The sequence below is a fragment of the Oratosquilla oratoria genome, chromosome 10 (assembly GCF_046742065.1).
Source record: "Oratosquilla oratoria isolate Oo_2021 chromosome 10, ASM4674206v1, whole genome shotgun sequence".
NCBI classification, from domain to species: Eukaryota; Metazoa; Arthropoda; class Malacostraca; order Stomatopoda; family Squillidae; genus Oratosquilla; species Oratosquilla oratoria.
Window position 1 is genome coordinate 22,516,534 of NC_134786.1, and position 23,433 is coordinate 22,539,966.

Consider the following 23,433-nt stretch of genomic DNA (forward strand, 5'->3'; position numbering starts at 1 on the left):
TAGTGGCGTGGCGAGTTGGTGGAGCATCAGGAGGGAGGAGGTGACGGTGTCTAGGGTGGGAAAGCAGGCTTTCCCCAAATTTCTTTAGTGCCTCCCCGTGCCGCTGGGACACCCTAGATAGAGTAAGGGTGGTAAGAGCATGGTCGTAGCTGCTGTACTCCACGCCCAGGATGATCCTGCACGCTCTCTTTTGTACCCTCTCCAGCTTTTGTCTCTGTGTGAGGGTGAGTGAGCTCCACCAGGCTGGTGAGGCGTACATGAGGGTGGGGAGTATGAAAGTTTTGTAGACCTCCTGTAGCTCAGATGTAGGTGTTCCTAGTGATTTTAACCTACTCAGCATATACAGTTTGTAAGATGCTGTCCTGACTATATTGGTGATATGTTGATTCCAATTTAATTGAGCATCGAGTGTGATGCCCAAGATCTTGGTGGATTACACCAATTGGAGGGGGTGGGGGCCCAATGAAAGTTGTGGAGGAGGTACTGCTTGGGTGGAGGTACAAAAGTGCATCACTACGGTCTTGTTGGTGTTGATTGTGACGTTGTTGTTTTCCGTCCACATCATGAGCTTGTTCAGGGTGTTTTGTAGTGGTGCGTAATCAGGCCGCCTGGTGTTGATGGGGATGCCTATGGTGCTGTCATCCACGTACTTCCATCTGTGAGGAGTGTCCATGAGGGCGTCGTTGATAAGGATGAGGAAGCATAGGGGACCCATTTTGGTTCCCTGGGGAACCCCACAAGTTAAAGGGAGGAGGGGGGAAGTTGACCCTTGGTACCTGACCGCCTGCCGTCGTCCGGTGAGGAAATCTGCCAGCCATGCTATTAGGTGGGGCTGGATCCCCAGTTGGATGGCTTTGGAGAGAACAACATTGTGGTCAACAAGGTCAAAGGCCTTCCTGAAGTCTACAAAGGTAACAGCTAGGGATGTGTTACGCTTGTCTAGGTTGCTGTGAAGGAAGTTGAGTAGGTCAATGAGACAGTGAGTGGTAGAGGAGGATTTCATGTTGCCAAATTGTTGTGCATCTATTATTTCTTTGTCGCGGCTCGTGCCGCTTAAATTCTTCTTATCGGCTTAAGAAACCTGCACAGCGAAGCTATAGCGATAATCCCATACCACACTCCTGGTCATATGGCCATTTCCCGAAGGTTGAGTGTGGTTTGAATTTTCCGCCAAAATCATCGGAAATTTAAAATTCCCGGCTCTGTGCAGGCATGCGCATTGTCGACCCCACCTCCCCCTCCCTATTCCCTCCCTTCTTACCCGGCTAGCTCGAGCCGGACGTCGCGTCACTTCAATGAGAAATGAAGGCTTCGCCTGTGGGAGGAGGGAGGGACCCTAAATCTGTGCAGGTTTCTTAAGCCGATAAGAAGAATTTAAGCGGCACGAGCCGCGACAAAGAAATATTATCGGCTGAAAGAAACCTGCACAGCGAAGCTATGCATGAGACGAGGACAGGTGGGAGGAGAGGTGAAGCCTGAATCAAACCGTTATTACGTGTGTCTTTCCTATGGGAGACTTGTTCATTTTATCACTCAGTAGAGGGGAGACAGAAACGTCAAGTACCCACGCCGAAGAATGTGACATGCACAACATTGCACTGTTCACACAATGCGTAAATTATACGAAATTTGTATCCTGTTCAACGGTTCCTGGCCCCTCCCCACTCCTCGGTCGCCCTTTGCCCCCTCCACTTTTTTTTAGATGAGAGGGGTGGAGCCGTTTCCATGGCGACACATGGGACAGGGGCGACCGAGTGGTAGAGACACCGTGTCCCCAAGGGAGTCGTCGATGTCCAGTCCCTAGGTCCCGCACCCGCTCCACAGAGTGGGTGCGGAGAAACTCCAGCGACCGGCGTAGGGCCCCCGACCGAAGCCAGGGACGCAACAACCTGTGGAGTGCTGAGGGTATCGGCCCGGGCAGGTCACGCGGGAGAAGCAGTATGCTCCTGTCGACCTCCCGTACCAGCCGTCGGCGCCCCAAGCGGCTCAGTGGAAGGGCCGGGGTCGCGAAGTTGAGGCCCCCCCCCCCGCCACCGAAGGAGGGAGGACGTGTGAGAGAAGCACGCTCTTTTGGCGCAGGGGAGCACCCGAAGGACGCTGACTGTGTCCCACTCAATCCCGAGCCAATAAAGTCTGTGTGGGAGCAAGGGCAGACCCGTCCCAGTCCACCCCGAACTCCACGTCCGCCAACACACTCAGAGCCATTGAGATGTCGGCCGATGCACCCTCCCCGGTGGGCAAATGCATCCACTAGCCGTCTAGGAACATGAGTGTGGAGACGCTTGCTTCCGTCCAACGTACGCCTACCACTCTCACTAGTTTCGTGAAGATCCTCGGGGTAAGCGAGAAACCGAAAGGGAGTATGCGAGGCCAAGTTCGTTTCCGAGCGACCTCGTCCGTGGGCGTTAGTCAAGAGGCTTCGTCCTGGGTGAAGACGTTCCCTGAGCGTCTCCCACGAAGACGGGCCTGGACCCTCGGTATGTATCCAACTCACCCCAAGTCTTCCCGCGGGAAGTTCTCGAAGCCCGTGGCGAGCGTCTTCATCCAATAGTGTGCTATGGCAATTTGTGACGTCTCGTCACCCACAAGCGGACTTCTATATGTTTAATACCTAGTGACATCATGTGATTGTACTGTGACGTCACCGGATTGATCATGGCGCCATAGGATCGTCTCGTGACGTCACAGGGACACAAATTGACGTCATAGGACTACATGGTGACGTCAATTTATCACAATGACGTCATCATACCGTGACATCACTGAGTCACAGTGAGCGTTGAAATAAATTTTGACATGGTAAAATTCTGGACCATCATGACTGTAGATTAAATTAAGTTGAATAGGAAAAGTCATGTTCATTTCGACCTAAGTCACAGTGAGCGTCGAAATTAATTTTAACATGGTAAAATTCTCGACCATCATGACTGTAGATTAAATTAAGTTGAATAGGAAAAGTCATGTTCATGTTGACCTGAGTCACAGTGGGCGTTGAATTAGTTTAACATGGTAAAATTCTTGACCATCATGACTACAGATTAGCTTAAGTTGAATAGGAAAAGTCATGGTCATTTCGACCTAAGTCACAGTGAGCGTCGAAATTAATTTTAACATGGTAAAATTCTCGACCATCATGACTGTAGATTAAATTAAGTTGAATAGGAAAAGTCATGTTCATGTTGACCTGAGTCACAGTGGGCGTTGAATTAGTTTAACATGGTAAAATTCTTGACCATCATGACTACAGATTAGCTTAAGTTGAATAGGAAAAGTCATGGTCATTTCGACCTAAGTCACAGTGAGCGTCGAAATTAATTTTAACATGGTAAAATTCTCGACCATCATGACTGTAGATTAAATTAAGTTGAATAGAAAAAGTCATGTTCATGTCGACCTGAGTCACAGTGGGCGTTGAATTAGTTTAACATGGTAAAATTCTTGACCATCATGACTACAGATTAGCTTAAGTTGAATAGGAAAAGTCATGGTCATTTCGACCTAAGTCACAGTGAGCGTCGAAATTAATTTTAACATGGTAAAATTCTCGACCATCATGACTGTAGATTAAATTAAGTTGAATAGGAAAAGTCATGTTCATGTCGACCTGAGTCACAGTGGGCGTTGAATTAGTTTAACATGGTAAAATTCTTGACCATCATGACTACAGATTAGCTTAAGTTGAATAGGAAAAGTCATGGTCATTTCGACCTAAGTCACAGTGAGCGTCGAAATTAATTTTAACATGGTAAAATTCTCGACCATCATGACTGTAGATTAAATTAAGTTGAATAGGAAAAGTCATGTTCATGTCGACCTGAGTCACAGTGGGCGTTGAATTAGTTTAACATGGTAAAATTCTTGACCATCATGACTACAGATTAGCTTAAGTTGAATAGGAAAAGTCATGGTCATTTCGACCTAAGTCACAGTGAGCGTCGAAATCAATTTTAACATGGTAAAATTCTCGACCATCATGACTGTAGATTAGCTCAAGTTGAATAGGAAAAGTCATGTCCATTTCCACCTGAGTCACGGTGAGCGTCGAAATTAATTTCAACATGGTAAAATTCTCGACCATCATGACTGTAGATTAGCTCAAGTTGAATAGGAAAAGTCATGGTCATTTCGACCTGTTTTTTTTTTTTTTTTTTTACTTATATCGATATCAATATCAATATATATATATATATTCATTTATTTATTTATTTTTTATAAAAATAATATTGTACAATTCACATAGTGCATAAATTCTATGTAGAATATTGTATCTTGCTCAGCGGTTCCTGGGCCTTCCCCTACCCCTCGGTCGCCCTTTGCCCCCCCTTCTTTTGCGAAGAGGGGTGGAGCCGTTCCCATGGCGACACATGGGACAGGGGTGATCGAGTGGTAGAGATACCGTGTCCTGAAGGAAGTTGCTGATGCCCAGCCCCCGAGGTCCTGCACCCGTTCCACAGAGTGGGTGCGGAGAAACGCCAGCGATGCCGCGAGGCCTCTGATGTTGTGGGCGTGGGGGGCATGGCCCGGGTCGGCCTTCCGGTGCCCTGTTGGTGGTGTCAGCTAGCCAAGACAGGAAGTCCAGAACTGTGCTAGCGGAGATGGTCACTATCGCGTGTCTCCGAAGGAAGTCCTGGAATCTCCGGTTGGGAGGGTTGTTGGATCTGGATGACGGTCGGGACCGTAGCGAAGACGCGGTCTGTCGCTTCCTGGTCGAACAGACCACGGGAAAGGGGAGCTGCTCTCACCACGCCCCGGCGAGCTATCTCCGGGGCCGACCGCGCTGCAGACTGACGAGCTGCCAGACGAGCCGCGGTGAAGGCCCTCGCTGCTGGGGGTAGGGCTGATGACGCCATGTTGGCTGTACCCTCTGCCACGGTAGAGAGTGCCGCCAGGGTGTCTCTGCATACAGAAAACACGCGAATCAAATTAGTAGGGCGAGAAGGATCCCGATCCCCGGAGGGTGTAATAAAGTCACATCGCTCAATTGTAGAACGTATAACATATGCGAAGCCGAGGTCGTTTCCGAACGACCTCGTCCTCGGGCGCTAGTCAAGAGGCTCCGTCCTGGGTGAAGACGCTACCCGAGCGTCTCTCGCCAGGACAGGTCTGGACCCTCTATAGATTGAAATATCCCACTCACCTCAATTCTTCCCGCGGGAAGTCCTCAAAGCTCGTGGCGAGCGTCGTCAGCCAGTTCCTCATCATCGCCATTGCCGTGACGGTCGAGATGGTAGAGGCAAGGTCTTGTCTGGTCGAGGCCTCCGTCGTCAGCAACTTAGCCTCCGGTTCACTAAGTTGCTGGGGGAGGGCGGGGTCCCTGCCCGAGTGCCACAAGCAATCGCGCAGGCCCTCCGGCGCGAAGGGTGGTGGCAGGACGACGGGGAATGATGAAGGGATATGCCGTCGAGGAGGAACCGTCTTGGGTTGGTCTTGGGCCCGCTCGAGAGCAGGGATGTCTAAGGCTTTCTCCCCTTTCTCCTGCGGGAACCAGGCGTTTGGGGAGAGTGCTACCGCCGGTGAGTCCCCCGACCTGTCGACAAACATATGCCCATCAGGGTTTAAACGAGGGTTCTCCAGGAGAGCACCTAATGCGTCCAGAGTGTTAGAGGTGGAAATCCTGGAGGGCGTGGAGGCCGGGGCGGAGAGGGGTCGAATCTTATATAGAACCTTAGCCCCCTCCGCGTCGTTGGCCCACTTTAGGATAACGTCATCTCTCCTCCTCCAGCCCTCCAGTAGCGAGTAGTCGGGAGACCAGGCCACTAGCTTGTGATCTTCTCCAAACGAGTACTCCCAGGACCGGGGAAGGTCACACCATGAGAAGGGGTGAACTCAAGAGTCCGTCATGGTAGGAGGATAAGGTAAAGAAGAACTGTAGTGGTCCTCCACCCCGTCCAACCCGACGGACGTCTGATTGGGGGGTTCCTCCTGAGAGGGGCCTTCTAGTCCTATACCTGTCGCCGGCACGGAGGGGCGGAGGGAAGGACCAGGAGGGAGAGTGGGAGGGGGGGCTAGAGCCGTAGGTTCAATAGGAGGTTGCTCTGGAGAGGGGTGCGTTATGATTTGCGCGGTCTGAAAGGCCGGATAATGTGATAGGGCCGATTCAAGGACGGGGCCTATCAGGGACGGAAGGAGGGCAGCCACTTGGGCAGCCAGAGTTCCCTCTCCCCTCGTTTCGTCCCCCGGCTCCCTGCCCTTGTGGGATTTACGGCGAGGAAAAGGAGAGCGAGGAAGGGAGGGTGAGTTGGGGGGAGAGGCTGTGGAGGGTGGGGACAAGCTGATCGTCCTGGACCTCGGTGAGGCAGACCTCTTTTCGAGCGAGATTTCCTGCCGGGTTCACGTGAGTGAACTAGGGAGGAAGACGAGTTCGTGGGGGTGCTTGACAAAGCAAGCCGTAAGGGTTTTAAGGACCCTTGATGGTCGGATGTATGGGGCTGCCGAGAGGCCTGAGGACGCTCGGGGACACCATACTCCGTAACATCAGACTCGTCCCCTTGTACTCCGAGAGGCCCAGGTTGTCCACCAACGGAAGTCTCGGAGACATAGGGAGACGGATGGCGAGGGCGAACGAGGCCCAATTCCACGCCTAACGCCGGATCCGCCCACACCAGGGGGGGGGTCGTCAGCGGATTTCAATTTCCGAGCTCTGCGCCATGCCTCCCGAAGAAGTTCGAGGGCGGCTAGCTTGGAACGGGTTTTGGGAGGAGCAGCACGAATCTCCTCAACCCGCGCTTTGCACACAACGCAGGCTAGGGGGTTAAAGCCAGCTTGTGAGAAACAAGGGGCATGGCGGGAGCAGAGGTCGTGGTGGCCGTCTGACGAGATCCTGGCTGTGCAGCCGGATTCCACACACAAGCGTTTGGTCTGAAAATAGAATAATGATAATCATAGAAGGGGTGTCCCAAAGGTGTCTGGACACAACACCGAAGGGGAAAAAACTGCAGGAGAACAGGTAGGGCTCCCTACGAGAACACACGAGCACGAGCAGGAACCAGACTTACCGGCATGAAAAGAAGGTGGGTTGTGGAGTGACCGACTCGTCTGGTTCCGCGATGCTAAGTGACGCGACGTCCGGCTCGAGCTAGCCGGGTAAGAAGGGAGGGAATAGGGAGGGGGAGGTGGGGTCGACAATGCGCATGCCTGCACAGAGCCGGGAATTTTAAATTTCCGATGATTTTGGCGGAAAATTCAAACCACACTCAACCTTCGGGAAATGGCCATATGACCAGGAGTGTGGTATGGGATTATCGCTATAGCTTCGCTGTGCAGGTTTCTTTCAGCCGATAATGAGTGTTTTATGTTGCTGTAAACTGAGTTAAAAACCAAATCTTCACATATAAGGCTTGAGATGGGGGTGATGGCGATGGGCCTAAGGTCACTTAGTGATTGTGGGCTGAGGGTTTTGGGGATGAGAGTGACATATGAGATTTTCCAGTGTGTGTGTGTGTGTGTGTGTGTGTGTGTGTGTGTGTGTGTGTGTGTGTGTGTGTGTGTGTGTGTGTGTGTGTGTGTGTGTGTGTGTGTGTGTGTGTGTGTGTGTGTGAGAGAGAGAGAGAGAGAGAGAGAGAGCGACACCATTTTCCACATTATAATTTCTGAATGGTAAGAATATGGAGAAAGCCTGTGAGAAATAATTTTTCATTAATTTTTATATATTTATGTGTGGGGCACTTTTGGGTCACAGGGCAAAGGAGCAGGTACTCGGGCACCCCCAGCAACCCCCCTCTGTACGGGTCTGAGAGAGATCTAAAAAATTATATATATATATATATGTGTGTGTGTGTGTGTGTGTGTGTGTGTGTGTGTGTGTGTGTGTGTGTGTGTGTGTGTGTGTGTGTGTGTGTGTGTGTGTGTGTGTGTGTGTGTGTGTTTGTGTGTGTTTATAAGAACACGGGTACGTGTGTTCTCTTATGCAAAGTAGAACACTTGTAAAAAGAAACTAACGAAGCAGGGCGCTTTCGTATAATACATATTACTGGATGTAATATACGAAAGCTCTGCTTTGTTACTTTCTTTTTCCAAGTGATCTATTTTGCATATATATATATGTGTGTGTGTGTGTGTGTGTGTGGGTGTGTGTGTGTGTGTGTGTGTGTGTGTGTGTGTGTGTGTGTGTGTGTGTGTGTGTCGGGAATAAATCCCGACAGAGGCATTTTTTAGAGTAAATAAGCTATTATTACAAATTTATATAGACATTTGTCGTTACGACACCAGTTAATTTAGTGAATTGATAGCTTTAGAATTAGGATTAAGATTGAAATATAGCGATTAAGCATATCAAGCAGTATGAAATCAGTATTCTAGAATGCAGTATATGAAAGTATGTATAACAAATTATACAAATTTACTTTTTTCATTTAGATAGAGTGGCCTATCATTTTTGTTTCTATATACGAAAACATTATGTAAAACATTATATAAGAGCCTCGACGCAATAGTATCAAGTATGGTTGACTACCCTCTCCAGGAATGTCGAGTTACCGATATATAATTTTCACTATTAATCTTTTTATTTACCACCTGGTGACTTCTCCGTCTTGAGTATTGGTTCTGGTGTATTACCCATCTCTAAATCACATGTATTGTATAACATTTTCTTTTAGTTAAGGTGAAGTTGTACCTCCCATAGATCCTTGGCATCGAGAGGTCAAAGGTCATAATGCTTTCGGCGCTACGTTGGACCCCTTTTACGTAGTCCGAGACATGATTTGAAACTGACCATAAGTGTTGGTGATTCGTGATTGGGGAGTCATGTGAATTTTACCCCAATCACAGACCTCATATAAACCCGATAGTGTGAAGTGTTATGCGACAAAGCGTGTGCTAAACAGTGAGAGGACGCGTTTTATGAGAACCCCAGTATCTCCTCAACACATACCTTCATCCTTTCCTTTATTTATCTTCCATGCCACGCCCGAAGTGACTTTGATTTTCATTGTTTTGAGTATCCCATAAGGAGGAGTAATATTTTGAGGACTTTCTCACAACGGCACTTTCTGCTAGTACTGACCAAGCACGACTGTCTGGTTGGCACATATTCAATAACTTCTATTTTTCTTGAAATAATCTGAGCCACTACTTTCAACTACACTGAAGACTTGGGCGACTTTTCAAACCTTTTCTTCTCAATAATACATTGCTTGGGAACTTTTAAGGGGAACCTCTGCCAATCGATTCCATTCACCTCATTCTTTTTTAACCCTGATTCTAATCTGTAAGGAAGGTCATCTTGAGACTATAACTGATTATTTTTTAATCAGTTTCACGTTCCATATTCACGAGGGCGCTTATCATGCCGAATTTTCGCTTTCATTTCTGCTTCCTTATCACGCTGGAATAAGATGAAATCCGTTCGGCATTTATGACGTGTCTTATAAAGAGGCCTCAAGCTTCTAAAGGACAAGTTGGGCACTTGATCGCGGACGATGGGGCTTTACTGTTTTAGTCGGGCTTAGCGCGTTCTGTCCTATTTGATTTTTTTTCGTATAGGTGGACCATTTTGGGCAAGGTCTAAATATACAGGTCAGACCGTTTATATTCTTCTGCGCAGCTTCTGACGTCATTTGGCTGAGTCCATTTTCTCTTTGTGATACACTGAAGAAAACTGTGAAACGCCAAGGAAGACAGGAACTATAATATGTTATATATATATATACATTATATATCATATACAATACATTATATATCATATACATTATATATTCATATATATAGACAGGAACTATAATATTTTATATATATTTATATATATTTTTTATATAATATTTGTCAGAATATAACTAATTGCGTGGAGCAGAGCGAGCGAAGGCAACGTCATATATGAACGACGGACCAGCATCAACTGACAGCTATAGGAACCGCTAACCCCACTTAGAGCAGCAAGGTGACGTTCACGGGCCCGCTGCGCAAACTCCATCGAAATACGGTCGCAAGTGGTTAGACCTAATATTCTTAGATCTTGATTTTGGGCTTCATCCTGTTCCGTGCGACGCCTCTTCTGCCCTTGCTTTTCCTTATTAAGAAGAACATTATTCACCCTCTCGTGATGCCTCCTAAGCCTCAGTCTCCTCCTGATGATTTTGGAAGCAAACCGGAGCTATGAGAAGATCTCAGCTTTAGTGTCCAGAGTCTACTCCCTGACAGTAGGACCTGGGGTAGTGGACATGTCCCCCGTTAACCATGGATGCTGCAGGATTCCCTGGAGGGAGAGGCGGTCCCAGGGATTCTTCGTGAGGCAACGCTTTATAAGGTCCCTGCATGGGGCCGGAAGGCTTCTGGGGAAGTACGGCCTGGCCTCCTTGATCTCGGCCTTTGAATCGAAAGCGTACCGTCGACAAAGTAGGTAATACAGGAGCGCTCCTAAGCTCCATACTGTGGCTGGGACGTGTAGGAATCGACCTCGGGACAAATACTCTGGAGGCCAGTAGATGAGAGTTCCTCCCGTATGCGTTCCTCTCTGGTTCTTGACCACCTCTCCGCATCCAAAATCGATTAACTTTACCTCGAAATTGCTAGTGCCCGGGTCCTTGTACATCAGGGCATTCTCTGGCTTTATATCTTTGTGGGATACGCCTGCTTGTAGACAGAGCTCCACTGTGGTTACTATGTCCTTGAATATTCTTTTTATCACCTTGCCAGGGAGTCTGCCAAACTTCTCTACATAATCAAACATTGATATCGCTTCCGGAACGTATTCCATCACCATGTAATAAAAGTCCCCTTCCAGAAACACATCGTATAGGCCTATCACCCTCGGCACTTGCTGGACTTTGTGGAGGAGAGCGGCCTCTAATGGGACTCTGAAACCATTCCGCAGTCCCCAGGAGTGTACACGCCTCAGTGGAACCTCCTTTTAATGGCCACTCGAACTCCATCCGATCGCCTCTTCGCAGCGTAAACGCATCTGAAGCCGCCTTCCCCTAAAGGCTCCTCGAGAATAAAATCAGCCAACTGCGTCCCTAACATAGCCCCCAAAAGGACAGAGGCCCACGAGGCTGCGTAATGTTGGCATTAGAATGGAAATTGATATCACACATGGTCTGCGTAAACAGAACAATACCCGTAGAACAAAAGAACATAAGAATGAAGGAGACTGCAAGTTGTCTAACCGTTTCTTTAAACAACTGATAGATTCAGCGCTCACTACATGGTTACTAAGGAGACTGCAAGAGACCATAAGGCCTACACTAGGTAGCTCCACATCCATAAAGTTGTCTAACCGTTTCTTAAAACAACTGATAGTTTCAGCGCTCACTACATGGTTACTAAGTCTATTCCATTCGTTGACCACCCTATTAGTAAACCAATTCTTGCTTATTTCCTTCTTAAATCTAAATTTGTCCACATTAATTCCATTACTGCGAGTCCTGCCCTGTTGTACGATAAGAAAGACATAAATAAATGTAAGCAATCACGTAAGCAGAAACACATTACACAATGTAACACAAGTTTTGTTTATTTGTATTTCTTAATGTTCCTACATGTATTTTTTTGCCACTAAATAAAAAAAAATCACTTCCGTTTTGACGTAACATCAATAGTTTTTAATTCATTCTTAATTTCAAATTTTCTAGTTATATGCGCAACTTTTCTCTACGTCAGTATGTTGATTCAATCTATTCTAATATTGTAAGGATAATTACACAACAGTTTTTTACTTTTTCATATATTGAAAGGTATTTAGGAAGTACAATATTAGTTAGAACAAAAAGAAACAATCTAATTTTTCACTCTAAATGCTTTGATAACTCTTTTCTTAAGATTAGAAATGCTTTGACGATCAAGATTTTCTCGAGTGCATAGTTTCATATTTTCTGACTAGAAACTATATATAATCTCCCATCATAGCAATATCCCATCGTCCTTGATATCTTCTTTCCGTTTTAGCGATGTCCTGATGAAATATCTCATGATACTCGTCACTTACATCACCCAAGTTTTCGTGAGAATGCAAAAAAAGAAAATAGACCTATATGGACACATGACAACCCAGTTTCTTGAAGTTCTCAATAATATGTGCTACCAGTTGTTTATAATCAGGAGCTTTTTGATTTCCTCGTGCAAATCCACAAACTACATCACGAAATGCACACCAAGCTTTTTATCAGCTTTTATCATCGCTATTTCCAGTATCTCCGACTTCAACATTGCGTTTACTTGGAGTCCAACAAATAGGCCGCCCATGAGGCGAATTTCTTGAAAAGCTTCTCTTCCAAAATATAGGTCTTTCACAAACTGTTTTACCAATCGTAGTTTAATATGAAGTGGGGATAATACGACTTTGTTGTAATCTACTAAAGGTTGTCCGAGAACATTTAACATTTCTGGATGCAGTTCCACTCGTTAGGACCAATCAACTTTCTTGTAATGATAATCATTATTTCTGTTTCCATTAGCAAAGGAAACATGAATTCTTTGTGTATCCCCCTTGCAAGCCAAGCAAGAAAGCAAGCCTCTTGAAATCACCACAAACATCCCACTTGAATAATTTATTTTGTCAAGAAGCTGTTTGACGCTATCATACTTTCCTTTCTTCTGTACGGAGTGTGCAAAGGGAATATGTGGATATTTATTTCCATTGTGGAACAACACTGTTTTGAGTCTTCGTGTTCGGTTATTTATGAATAGTCTCCATTCTGCAGGATTATCCAAGAGCAGTACACAAGCCAATCACATCTTTACAATAACATAGATCATTACTAATGTCATGGCAAATTTCAAATTCTTCATGTCGTTTCCAGTACACAGATGTCCTGCAGTTTTCCCCTAGTAGATTCCATTCCACAGAAAAATATATATTTTCATTGTTGGAATCAGCAAAGAAGATTGGTAAATATACAGTAAAAAAAAAAAAATTGTGTAAAGAATTGTTATCTCTCTCTACTCTGAAGATGGATTCAGAAGTTTCTCAAATAAATCCAGAACCAAAATGCCGTTACATTTGCTTTATACATTACAGACACGCACGCACGCGCGCGCGCGCACACACACACAGTATCAGGTGTGTCCAAAATATTATCTTTCTCTCTGGGTGCTGTAGCGTAAAGTCCACTTTGCTCAGAACTGGAAACAAACCGTTTGGAGGCTGAGAGCTTCCTTTATTCTCAGTTTCCATCACATATGAGGACGTTTAACCACAAACGAACAGGAACAGTTATTCACTACACCCAGAGTATATAGAGAGTTCAGGACAAAATAGTATTGAAGTTTGAATCACGATTGTTTGAATCACGAAGTTTGAATCATCTATCATCTCCATCTTAAAGAAAAATCAATTGTTTCACCACTCATGGCATGATTACTAAGTCTGTTCCATTCGTTAACCACTCAGTTGGTAAACCAATTCTTATCTTTTTCCTTCTTAAATCTAAATTTGTTCAGTTTAAATCCCTTACTATAAGTCCTGCCCTGTTGTCTTAACCTTGCCAACACCACCCTTATCATTTAAAAGGATGGGAATTTTGTCGGAAGTCATAATATTCTCCACAGTTTCTACGCAGATCTACAGCTATTCTTAAAAAAAAAAAAAAAATATTGTCACTTTTATTGACGTCTGAGCATGCTTAGGTTCAGTAACGTGCACAGACATTGCAAGGGGTAGGTGCTTTGGGCTGGAAATTGGACACTTCACTCTTTTGTATTATTCGTATTTGGCAACTATCCGGTAGGGTGCAACACCATTTTCCACACTATAATTTCTGAATGGTAAGAAAATGGAGAAAGCCTGTGAGAAATATATTTTAATTCATTTTTATATATTTTTGTGAAGTGCACCTTTCGGGCATAGGGCAATGGGGCAGGCGCTCGGGAACCCCCAGCACCTCCGCCACTGCACGGGGCCGCTTGGGTTCTATTTCTATACCGGATACCACCCTATTTTTTACAGTAAGGTGTCCAAAAGGCCTGTAGACGATATTCTTAAATGAAATCTAATGACAATATGTAACAGCAGTTTAAAATATTGAGAAAACGCGTAAATGGCTAATGAAATTGATAAATACACAAATTTCCATTCATACTACTGATATTTATGTATCATTCAACTTGAGTCTAATGCTGCATTCATCATTTTTATTTATCTGATTTAATTCATCTTGGGTTAACTTGCCTTTTCTCTTGCTGGTATACGTTAATGCTGTGAATAATTAAATAAAGTAAATGGCTAATGAAATTGATAAATACAAAAATTTCCATTCATACTACTGATATTTATGTATCATTCAACTTGAGTCTAATGCTGCATTCATCATTTTTATTTATCTGATTTAATTCATCTTGGGTTAACTTGCCTTTTCTCTTGCTGGTATACGTTAATGCTGTGAATAATTAAATAAAATCTAATTACAATATGTAACAGCAGTTTAAAATATAGAGAAAATGTGTAAATGGCTAATGAAATTGATAAATACAAAATTTTCCATTCATACTGCTGATATTTATGTATCATTCAACTTGAGTCTAATGCTGCATTCATATTTTTTTCTTTATCTGATTTAATTCATTTTGGGTAACTTGCCTTTTCTCTTGCTGGTATACGTTGATGCTGTGAATAATTTATTTTTCAGGCCTTCACATATTTTAGTACCATTAAATCGGATAAATACATTTTTTATTACTGTGATATTAGCTTAGCGTTTTTAAAATGTACTGCCATAGGCTTTGTGTTGGCTTATATAAACATACTAGTGTGACCATAGCGTACATAGTGTCAGTATTTTGTCTGCATAATGTATGAGTTGCTGAATTATAACTACTACGTTAAAATCATATCTAACATATATATAATATAATCATAATATAGATCACTTCTTCATATACAGATATCTCGAATATTATTCGCTTCTTAGATTTAGATTAGCGGAAAAATAGCCAAATAGTTAGATATATGGCCATGATACACGGGGTCACAAAAGTTATTCAACTATTAAATAATGAAATGCTGCATTTACTTGGAAAATAATGTTGATGGTTAGATGGGGTAATTGAAGAAATACATTATCACTTGAACTATTTTGTTATACTGAATATACTAATTCATGATAGATTGGTAATACTTTTTTGTAATCTCATGACCAATTTGATGTAGAAATTAGCTCCTATTTAAATAAAAAACAATCTAATGACACAATACCGAGTTTGCTTCAGTAAAATACATAATTGCTCCCTAACGTTGCATCGTGTTTTCTCGAAAATTCGTGAATAGCTCGTGTTAGCTGATCGCGACGGATGGGCTAGAAATTGTAAACAGAACCACAGGGATAGAGAGCGCGTGCCGGGAGTTAGATCTTCTTATTCATATATATTAAAAAATGGCTAAATGGGGAGAAGGTGACCCTCGTTGGATCGTAGAGGAACGTCCTGATGCTACGAATGTAAATAATTGGCATTGGTAAGAATTATTTTCCCATATACGTAGAAACGAAACATTCAGATGGATGACATTCATCATGCTTTGCCTAGCCCTAGGAGAACCCGGAGAACTTACGTAGTTGTTTTAAAAATAGCCTATAAGTTATAACGAGTATACATTGTAATGCAGTGGAGAAGTTTATATTGGTTAAGTGAATTAAGATGTACGAAATTTGTTTCATTAAAACAATCCGAATCGCAGGCTCAAGTAAAACAGTGAGGTCATCAGCTCCCATTAATTAAAGGTAACTAATGGGCTTGAATTGATTATTTTCATAATGGATTAATGCTTTAGGGAATTTAATTCAGTTAGTTGTTTTAAATGGTGTGATACCTCCAGATTTGATATTTTAACTCTGGGGTTCCAATCAAAGGTGAATATAGATAGAGATCATTTCACCACACCGTCACCAGTGAACAAAAATTAAAATGTTATCCTGATGTGCTTTAATGTATTTCAGATGAATCAAGGATATGTATAGGGTGACCACCATGCTGTTTGCATTTCTCATCAGTTGAGATATGATATTTTCAGTGTAGGTGATTTTATTCTGGGTTGCTAAACAATTTTCACTGTACTGCAATATTAAAGCCTGCGACTGTCACGCAATCTGAGGTAACATCATTGAGGACATTTATAGGGTTTTGGATGGTAAACATTCCCACAATTTCTTTATTTTGCTTATAATAGATTTATTTCTGTAACTCTATATAGTTCCCTCTTCTGTTCTGTGATGTTACTAAGTTAGTAAACTTCAACTGTAATTAGGTCAGGAGACAACACCGAGATTCTGCAAGGTAATCTTAACATTGTTCACGTGATATGGTCAGTGAAATGGTATATGGACTTCATATGCAGTCTGTTAAATGTGGGGCTAGAGCTTAGATGACATGTTTTTAGAGAAAACTGAATGAGACTCTTGAGAGAGATATGATGATCATATGATATGGGGATTCTTGTGAATCCTGACCTTAAATCCAGGAAATAGTGCATTAGTGCCAGGAATAAAGCTAACAGCATTAGGTTTCATTGCTTGGATGGGTATGAATAGAAGTGCAGAGGTAATTATCAAACTCATTAGTTAGACCCATCTTTGACTATGTGGTACAGTGTTGGTCTCTGTCCTATAGAAAGGACATCAATTCAATAGAATTAGTCTAGAGGAGAATGACCAAAATGATACATAGGCTCAGAAATTTACTTTAGGAAGAGAGGTTTAGGCACCTTAAATTACAATGGAAGACACAGAGTGCAGGGTGATCCAATAAAGGTGTTCAAGTGGATTAAAGGCTTTAACAAGGGTGACACAAACAAGGTCATCATATGAAGACAACAGGGCAGGACTCACAGTAATGGGTTTAAATTGGACAAATTCAGATTTAAGCAAGAATGAAGCAAGAATTGGTTTACTTATAGGGTGGTCAATAAATGGAATAGACTTGGTAACCATTTAGTGAGCACTGAAACTTATGGGTGGGGATGACAGGTGGTAATGGACATGGAACTGCCTAGTGTAGGCCTTATGGTCTCTTGGAGTCTCCTTCATTCATATGTTCTTCAAAGGGAGGTAGCAAAGTCAAAAGGCACATATCCACTTCCACTCATTACATTGCCGCCACCCATTCCGCTCCCATCCACCACCCTTTCCGCTCCCATCCACCACCCTTTCCTCCCTCTCATTTTGTCTAAATAATTTATAATATTGCCAGAAATTGACAACAACATTGCTATTTATTTAAATATGCAAATCACCCAACTGAGGGTGCCATGTCTGCTGTAATAATTTTCACCAAATAGCTTTGATTTTATGTTTGTTTTCCAATGGAATTCTATCTTGAAGGTCAGAGCACTGTAGAATGTGCTGTGTATGGATTTTTTCCATTGCCAAGACTCAGTGACCACCATTTTTGTCACATTATTTTTAGGATGTTTTTTTTTGTTTGTGGTGAATGTACTCCTATACATTATTGATATTATACTATGAATATTAGCTATGATGTATGTTTGTAGAAATTTTGTACTGAAAGTGATTAACAACACAGGGAGAACAAATATATTTGGGAGGCTTGTGAACACTCACATTGAAATTCTAGAATCACACCAATAAGTATATATCTAACATGAAATTGATGTCCAATAGCTCCTGATATACCCTAATCTAGCCTGACCTAATGTAACAATTCTATAGAAGAATTTTTTTTTTTTGAAGTGCAATAATGAAAGTGAAAAATGTATTTGCATGACACTGGAATAATACCCACGTAACTACCATACCATGAGAATGTGACTGGGGCAAAGGGAACATAAATAAACATGCCAACTATTTTTGATCATAATGCTACATAATTAGGTCATGCGGTATTCTCTTTTGATTTTTTGTGATAATTTTAGACAGTTGTCCACAGCTACAGGAATTCCCACTGTATCCTCCATTCTGCCTTAGTCACATGGGGATGAGGTGGTCTAATTTGTTGTGGTGGGGCCAAGTATAGTATGATGGCAGGGGAGATGTATCTCCAATCTAAGAAGTAATCTAGATGGTGTTGGAGAACTTTTGCACTGCATGCTGATGTATTTCTTGACCCTCAAGGAAGGCTTTTAAAGTTTTGACCCTGGCCTGCTCTGAGGATTTTTAAGCATTGGCCTTTGGTCTTCAGGCATCTTTTTCTTGTCCTGCTAGGATTCAGATTATACAATTATGTTTTAAGTTCCCAATATTGATTCTTTAAAGAAAATATGAACATGTCTCATTAAGCCTAGTTCTAAGTCAGCACACTACCAATTCCTTTGTTTCAGCTGAGTCTGATGTGTTTTGTATGAAAATGTGAAACCTTGTATATTCATTCCATTCTTAGTCTTCCCTTAAGTTTACTGCATCCACCTCTGTCATCAACACCCCTTTTTGATAGTCTTTCTTCACTCATTCTTTCCTTATGCCCAAACCATCCCAGTATTCTATTATCAACCCTATATGCCAACTCATCATCACTGCCTCACTAATTTATTTCTCAGTCTACCCATCCTTGTAACTCTTATCATAATCCTTAAATATATTTACTTTGTTTCCATACTCAATAATTTACTTCCACTCATGCTCCTCCATTCTCATGATACATGTGGCCCTGAATACTTAGCTCCTCACTTCTTCCAGCTTCTCTTAAAACTAATCTCCAAGTCTCTTGCCTCCCTCTTTGCTCACATATATTTTCAGCATTCTCCTCTCATATACTTTCCCAAACTCAGCCACTAGCTGCCCCAGATCCTCTGACCCAGCCACAAGTGCAATGTAACCAACAAACAATAACTGGTTCACTTCTCACTTCCATTCAGCTCTCATTTACCATCTCTAAACCTCTGCCCATCACACTCACATTCACTTACTGCACCACCCTATCTATGTACATGTTGAACAACTGTGATGATTTAACACCACTCTGGTACAACCCCACCTTTGCCACAGATGATTCACTCCGTTCCCTATCATAACACAAGCTCTCATACATAATTTTTGACTGCCCTCAACAGCTTTTCCCCTCTTCCATACATCTGCAACACATCCCACAGTGCCTTCCTAACCCTGTCATACACCTTCTCCAAATCCATAAAAGCCCTAAAAACATCATTACCTTCACCAAAAACTTCTTGTATATTGGCATTATTGTGTAGAATTGATACACCCACCTCTTTCCTAAGCCCACACTGTTCTTTATTTACTCCCTGTGTGCAGTGGTGGCACAATCATAACACTAATCCCTCTAAAGCTACTACATTTTTGTCTTCTTTTCTTTTGTAAAGTAGAACTATATAAGTACTTCTCCAGGCCTTTGGCACATTCCTTTTCCATAGGCACACATTAAGCAACCTGACAAGTCAACCCACTGTAAATATTCCTCCCTTCATCAGACACACCATGTGACACCCACCTAACTCAGGTGCCTTACTAGCTTTCATCATATTCAATGATCTTTGTATATCATCCTTACCTATAGCCCTATCATTTTCCTCTCCCATCACCATTTTTTTTGCATATCCTACTGTCACAGTCAATCCTTCCCTCACCCCTTCCATAGCCAACAAATCCTTGAAATACTCTATCCATCATCCCGTTGTTACCTTTATTTCTATTAACCACGGTATGATGATGCCTATGTAGGCATCACAAGGCTCAAGTGGGTACACAAGGATGCCACTGTCAGCGTCTTGATTATATATATTTTTATAGATAGTTTTACATGAGTTACCCCAGATTCTGTGAACTGGTTTGATCATATTTTCTGTATTTATTATTACTCAGAGTAAAAGAGAATGAGTAATACACCATTGACTTTATATGTTATAATACAAGTAGTGTGATGCGTCATTCATAGGGCAGCCAATGCTGTGCTCGAGAATTTGACTTGTACTGAAGTGGTTAACATTATCCAATGCACCCTTTCCCTCTCAACCTAACTCATCCTCTTCATTTCTTTCCAAGATATCTTATTATTGATTTCATAATTCTTCATCAAACTCCTACCCCACTTTACATTTACGCTCTTCTTTGTCTCCCTCACCATGCATTTTGCTTCTCTTTTCTTTCTGTACTTTATTGAAATATACCCATTCACCATTTTCTCCCTATCCCTCATATCAGACACTGGATAATCAGAACTTCACTATATATGTATGCTCAAGTTCATAAGTATACATGAACTTTATGCTCAACCCATCCCCACCATGATTAGCTGTTGGTAGTTTGTCCACAAGTGGGACTTTATTAACAGATACTGAATGATCCTCAGTACAGACATTCATCTTATCAGCTGCATAATTGATTTCTATTTTAATTCTTTGCAAACATGATTGAGACTAACATGAGTGTGTAGCTCAATGGAAGCATATTCAGAAACTGAGACGCTGTCAGCTAAGGACTCAAACCTGCCCGGTACGTAACAAATGGACAGTGACTTAACTCTGGCCATCAAGAGGGATACGTCAAGCACAATTTCTTGTGTAAGCTCGAGTTAGGTATATATACACAAACTTTTAAGCTCAACCCATCCCTACCATGACCATTGGTATTATGTACACAAGTGTACATATTACCAACAGTAAATTGTGGGGATATGTTGAGCATAGTTTGTGTATAGATATGTAACTCGAGCATACATATATAAGAAATCTCACTTCACTTATATTCCTCTTGATGGCTGATTTGGTTAAGTCACTGTCCATTTGTTACATATCGGCTATGTTTGAGTCCTCAACCTGACAGTGTCTCAGTTTCTGAACATGCTTCCATCAGGCTACATACTCCTGTTTAGTCTTGATTGTGTTTGCAAAGAATTAGAATGGAAATAAGTTATATGACTGAGAAGATGAATATTTGTATTGGGGACCATTCAGTATCTGTAAATAAAATCCTACTTATGTACATACTACCAACAGCTAATCATGGTGGGGATGGGTTGAGCATAAAGTTTATGTATACATATGTAACTCGAGCATACAGACATCATAAGAAATTGTGCTTAACTTATATCCCTCTTGAAGATTAGGTTCAAGTCCTCAGCCTGACAGTGTCTTGATTTTCATCTGTGCTTCCATCAAGCCATGTACTTCTGTTAGTCTTGATTGTGTTTGCATGGAATTACAATGGAAACAAGTTATGTGGTTGATAAGATGAATATCTGTGTACTAGGAACCATTCAATATCTGTTGATAAATATGTGTGCGCGTGTGTGTGTTTTGAGTCAGTGTGTGGCAGAAGAAGAAATGGGCCTAGCTCTGAGTTTACTCCTGGCTGGTGTTACTCTTAGCTTCTTTAGAGGAATCCCTGTGAACAAGCTTAGAGCAAAACTGGTCAGGAACAAACCTTTATATATATATATATATATATACATATATATATATATATATATATATATATATATATATATATATATATATATATATATATATATATATATATGTATATATATATATATACATACATACATACATACATACATACATACATACATACATACATACATACATACATACATAAAGGGTGTTTGGGATAAATTTGACACTTTTTCGGAAAGGAAAGAAAACATCATATCTTGGCCAAAATTGATGTATTCTCAAAATTCAAAGTGTATTTCTTAGAGAATCTTTTAGCCAAGTACAGCTCACTCAAAGAAACCCTGAGCCTCCACCACAGCCTTCAGGTGGGACCTGAACCTGCAGCATGCAACCTTCATGGCGTCCTTCGAGAGATGCCTGAACACCAGTTTGATCCTGGCAATCAGCTCTTCCTTGGTGTTGCAGGCAGTACGATTGGCATCTTTTTCAACTGCACCCCACACATGATAGTCCATGGGGTTGCAATTTAGTTGGGGGAGGCCAGGTGTTGGGACTGGTGAAGTTGTAGAAGTTATCAGACAGCCACTTCTGGGTTTTCCTGGAGGTGTGACACGGAACTGAGTCCTGCATCGACACAACCACCAAGATGACCACATCCGTATTGCATGGATATTCGTCTGTTCATGCAAGGAGGTTAGCATGGTTAGGCCTATGAATAAGCAGAAGAAATTTTTATTAAAGTTTCTAATATGCTAAGCACTTGACATGAACATATGAACTATCCTTGCACTGTGGACGTGGTCATCTTGGTGGTCGTGTGGATGTTTTCCCAAGAAAATAAAATAAAAACCAGCCCTCTTGGGTATACTGGGGCCTAGTAGATAGGGCCAGGCCCATCAACATCTGCTAGGTATTAGGCCTTCTATTTCATGCCTTCAAACCTTCATCCGCACGTTTGAGGACAAACCAACGAAATGATGTGTTTGGTCTGGTATTTACCTAGTGGTTGGTGGTGTACATTTATATATGTAAAGCATGCATGCAATAATGCATTCTGACAAACTCACCAGTCCTTATTTCCTGCTCGTTCTGGGCATTCATCCTCTGAAGATTCCATGCTCACGACATGTTCTTTGTCAGTTGAGTCTTGTTTGGATATCCGAATTGGTTCGTACATGTATCCTTGTACTGTGCCCATGTTGGAACACAAGAGGGCATCCAAATCTGAAAAATCTTCTTCACGTGATGTGAGATTCCCATCATGTTGCTGTCAATACTGATGTCATCAGTTGCCCTAGCTGTGGAAAATACAACTACATACATACATATACCAAGGCTTTTTCCCCCTTTCAAGGGAGGTAGCCAAAAAGGGAAAGGCATTAAAACACTCCCACCCATTTCATCCCTAAATACACTCCACACCCTTTCCACCCTCCCTCTCATCTGAGCACCTCCTGGATGACGGGTCATCCCTGCACCTTGCCCACTGCCCTGGGTCAGAAGCAGTGTCGCAAGACACAGCACATCCACAGCAAGGCCGCTTCATTCAATCGGCGACCCCCCTCTCCGTCCCCCCTTGCATATAAGGAGAGGACGGGGAGAAATCCCTTCGGGCTGCGTCAAAATTTACTCACACATACCACCCCATGCAATCACAACATGCAATCACAACATCATCCATATGAAAATACAACTACAACATTGAAAAGTTTGTCTTTTACCAGGCACTTTTAAGATCATGCTATGTGGATAAAATCAAGACTATAAAATGCTAGAAATGTGCATTTTAGTGTTCAAACTTCTTCTGAGTTATATTTTCATGCATGAAATAACAAAAAATAAAGAAATCTAAAACCTTTTCAGGTGACCTACAAAGTTGACAACATTCTGATAGTTCATAATCTTTTTGTTCATATTTTCAAGGTTTGACAATGATCCATCCATATGGACAAGTTCACCAAATACATCCATTTAATATTCAATGTTTTATTAAATTTTCTAACATGCTAAGCTCCTGACATGAAAAAATCTGGAATATACAAAAATACATTCATTTTTGTATTAGTTTTTGTATATTCCAGATTTTTCTTGAAGATGCCTTTTTGTAGATGAAACATAAAAAAATAGGTGTATTTGGTGAACTTGCTCACCCTCATTTGGCCGGATCATTGTCAGATACTTTGGAAACAGGAACAAGAAGATTG

At 42.3% G+C, this 23,433-nt stretch overlaps 3 protein-coding genes and 1 pseudogene across 4 annotated transcripts in view; 1 reads left to right on the plus strand and 3 right to left on the minus strand.

Moving 5' to 3' along the window:
- Nucleotides 1-4,381: 4,381 nt before the first annotated feature.
- On the minus strand, nucleotides 4,382-6,171 carry LOC143028995 (uncharacterized). Its single transcript, XM_076191339.1, has 2 exons — nucleotides 5,138-6,171; nucleotides 4,382-4,896 (listed from the first exon to the last, which is right to left on the minus strand). Exons 1-2 carry the CDS (start codon nucleotides 5,539-5,541, stop codon nucleotides 4,587-4,589), a joined length of 714 nt encoding a protein of 237 aa, XP_076047454.1. The 5' UTR covers nucleotides 5,542-6,171; the 3' UTR covers nucleotides 4,382-4,586.
- A 21-nt stretch (nucleotides 6,172-6,192) lies between these two features.
- LOC143028996 (uncharacterized) lies at nucleotides 6,193-7,038 on the minus strand. Its single transcript, XM_076191341.1, has 2 exons — nucleotides 6,996-7,038; nucleotides 6,193-6,858 (listed from the first exon to the last, which is right to left on the minus strand). Exons 1-2 carry the CDS (start codon nucleotides 6,999-7,001, stop codon nucleotides 6,475-6,477), a joined length of 390 nt encoding a protein of 129 aa, XP_076047456.1. The 5' UTR covers nucleotides 7,002-7,038; the 3' UTR covers nucleotides 6,193-6,474.
- A 3,085-nt stretch (nucleotides 7,039-10,123) lies between these two features.
- Nucleotides 10,124-10,666, minus strand: LOC143028804 (serine/threonine-protein kinase pim-2 pseudogene; annotated as a pseudogene).
- A 4,530-nt stretch (nucleotides 10,667-15,196) lies between these two features.
- The window catches only part of LOC143029150 (activator of 90 kDa heat shock protein ATPase homolog 1), a 44,246-nt gene continuing 36,009 nt past the window's right edge, over nucleotides 15,197-23,433 (plus strand). Inside the window, exon 1 of one of the 2 annotated variants that reach the window (XM_076191618.1) lies at nucleotides 15,197-15,382. In XM_076191618.1, the coding sequence (XP_076047733.1) occupies nucleotides 15,303-15,382 (80 nt within the window). In that variant the 5' untranslated portion in view covers nucleotides 15,197-15,302. The remainder of the gene's footprint in view (nucleotides 15,383-23,433) is intronic. The other variant, XM_076191617.1, reaches the window with a different exon arrangement.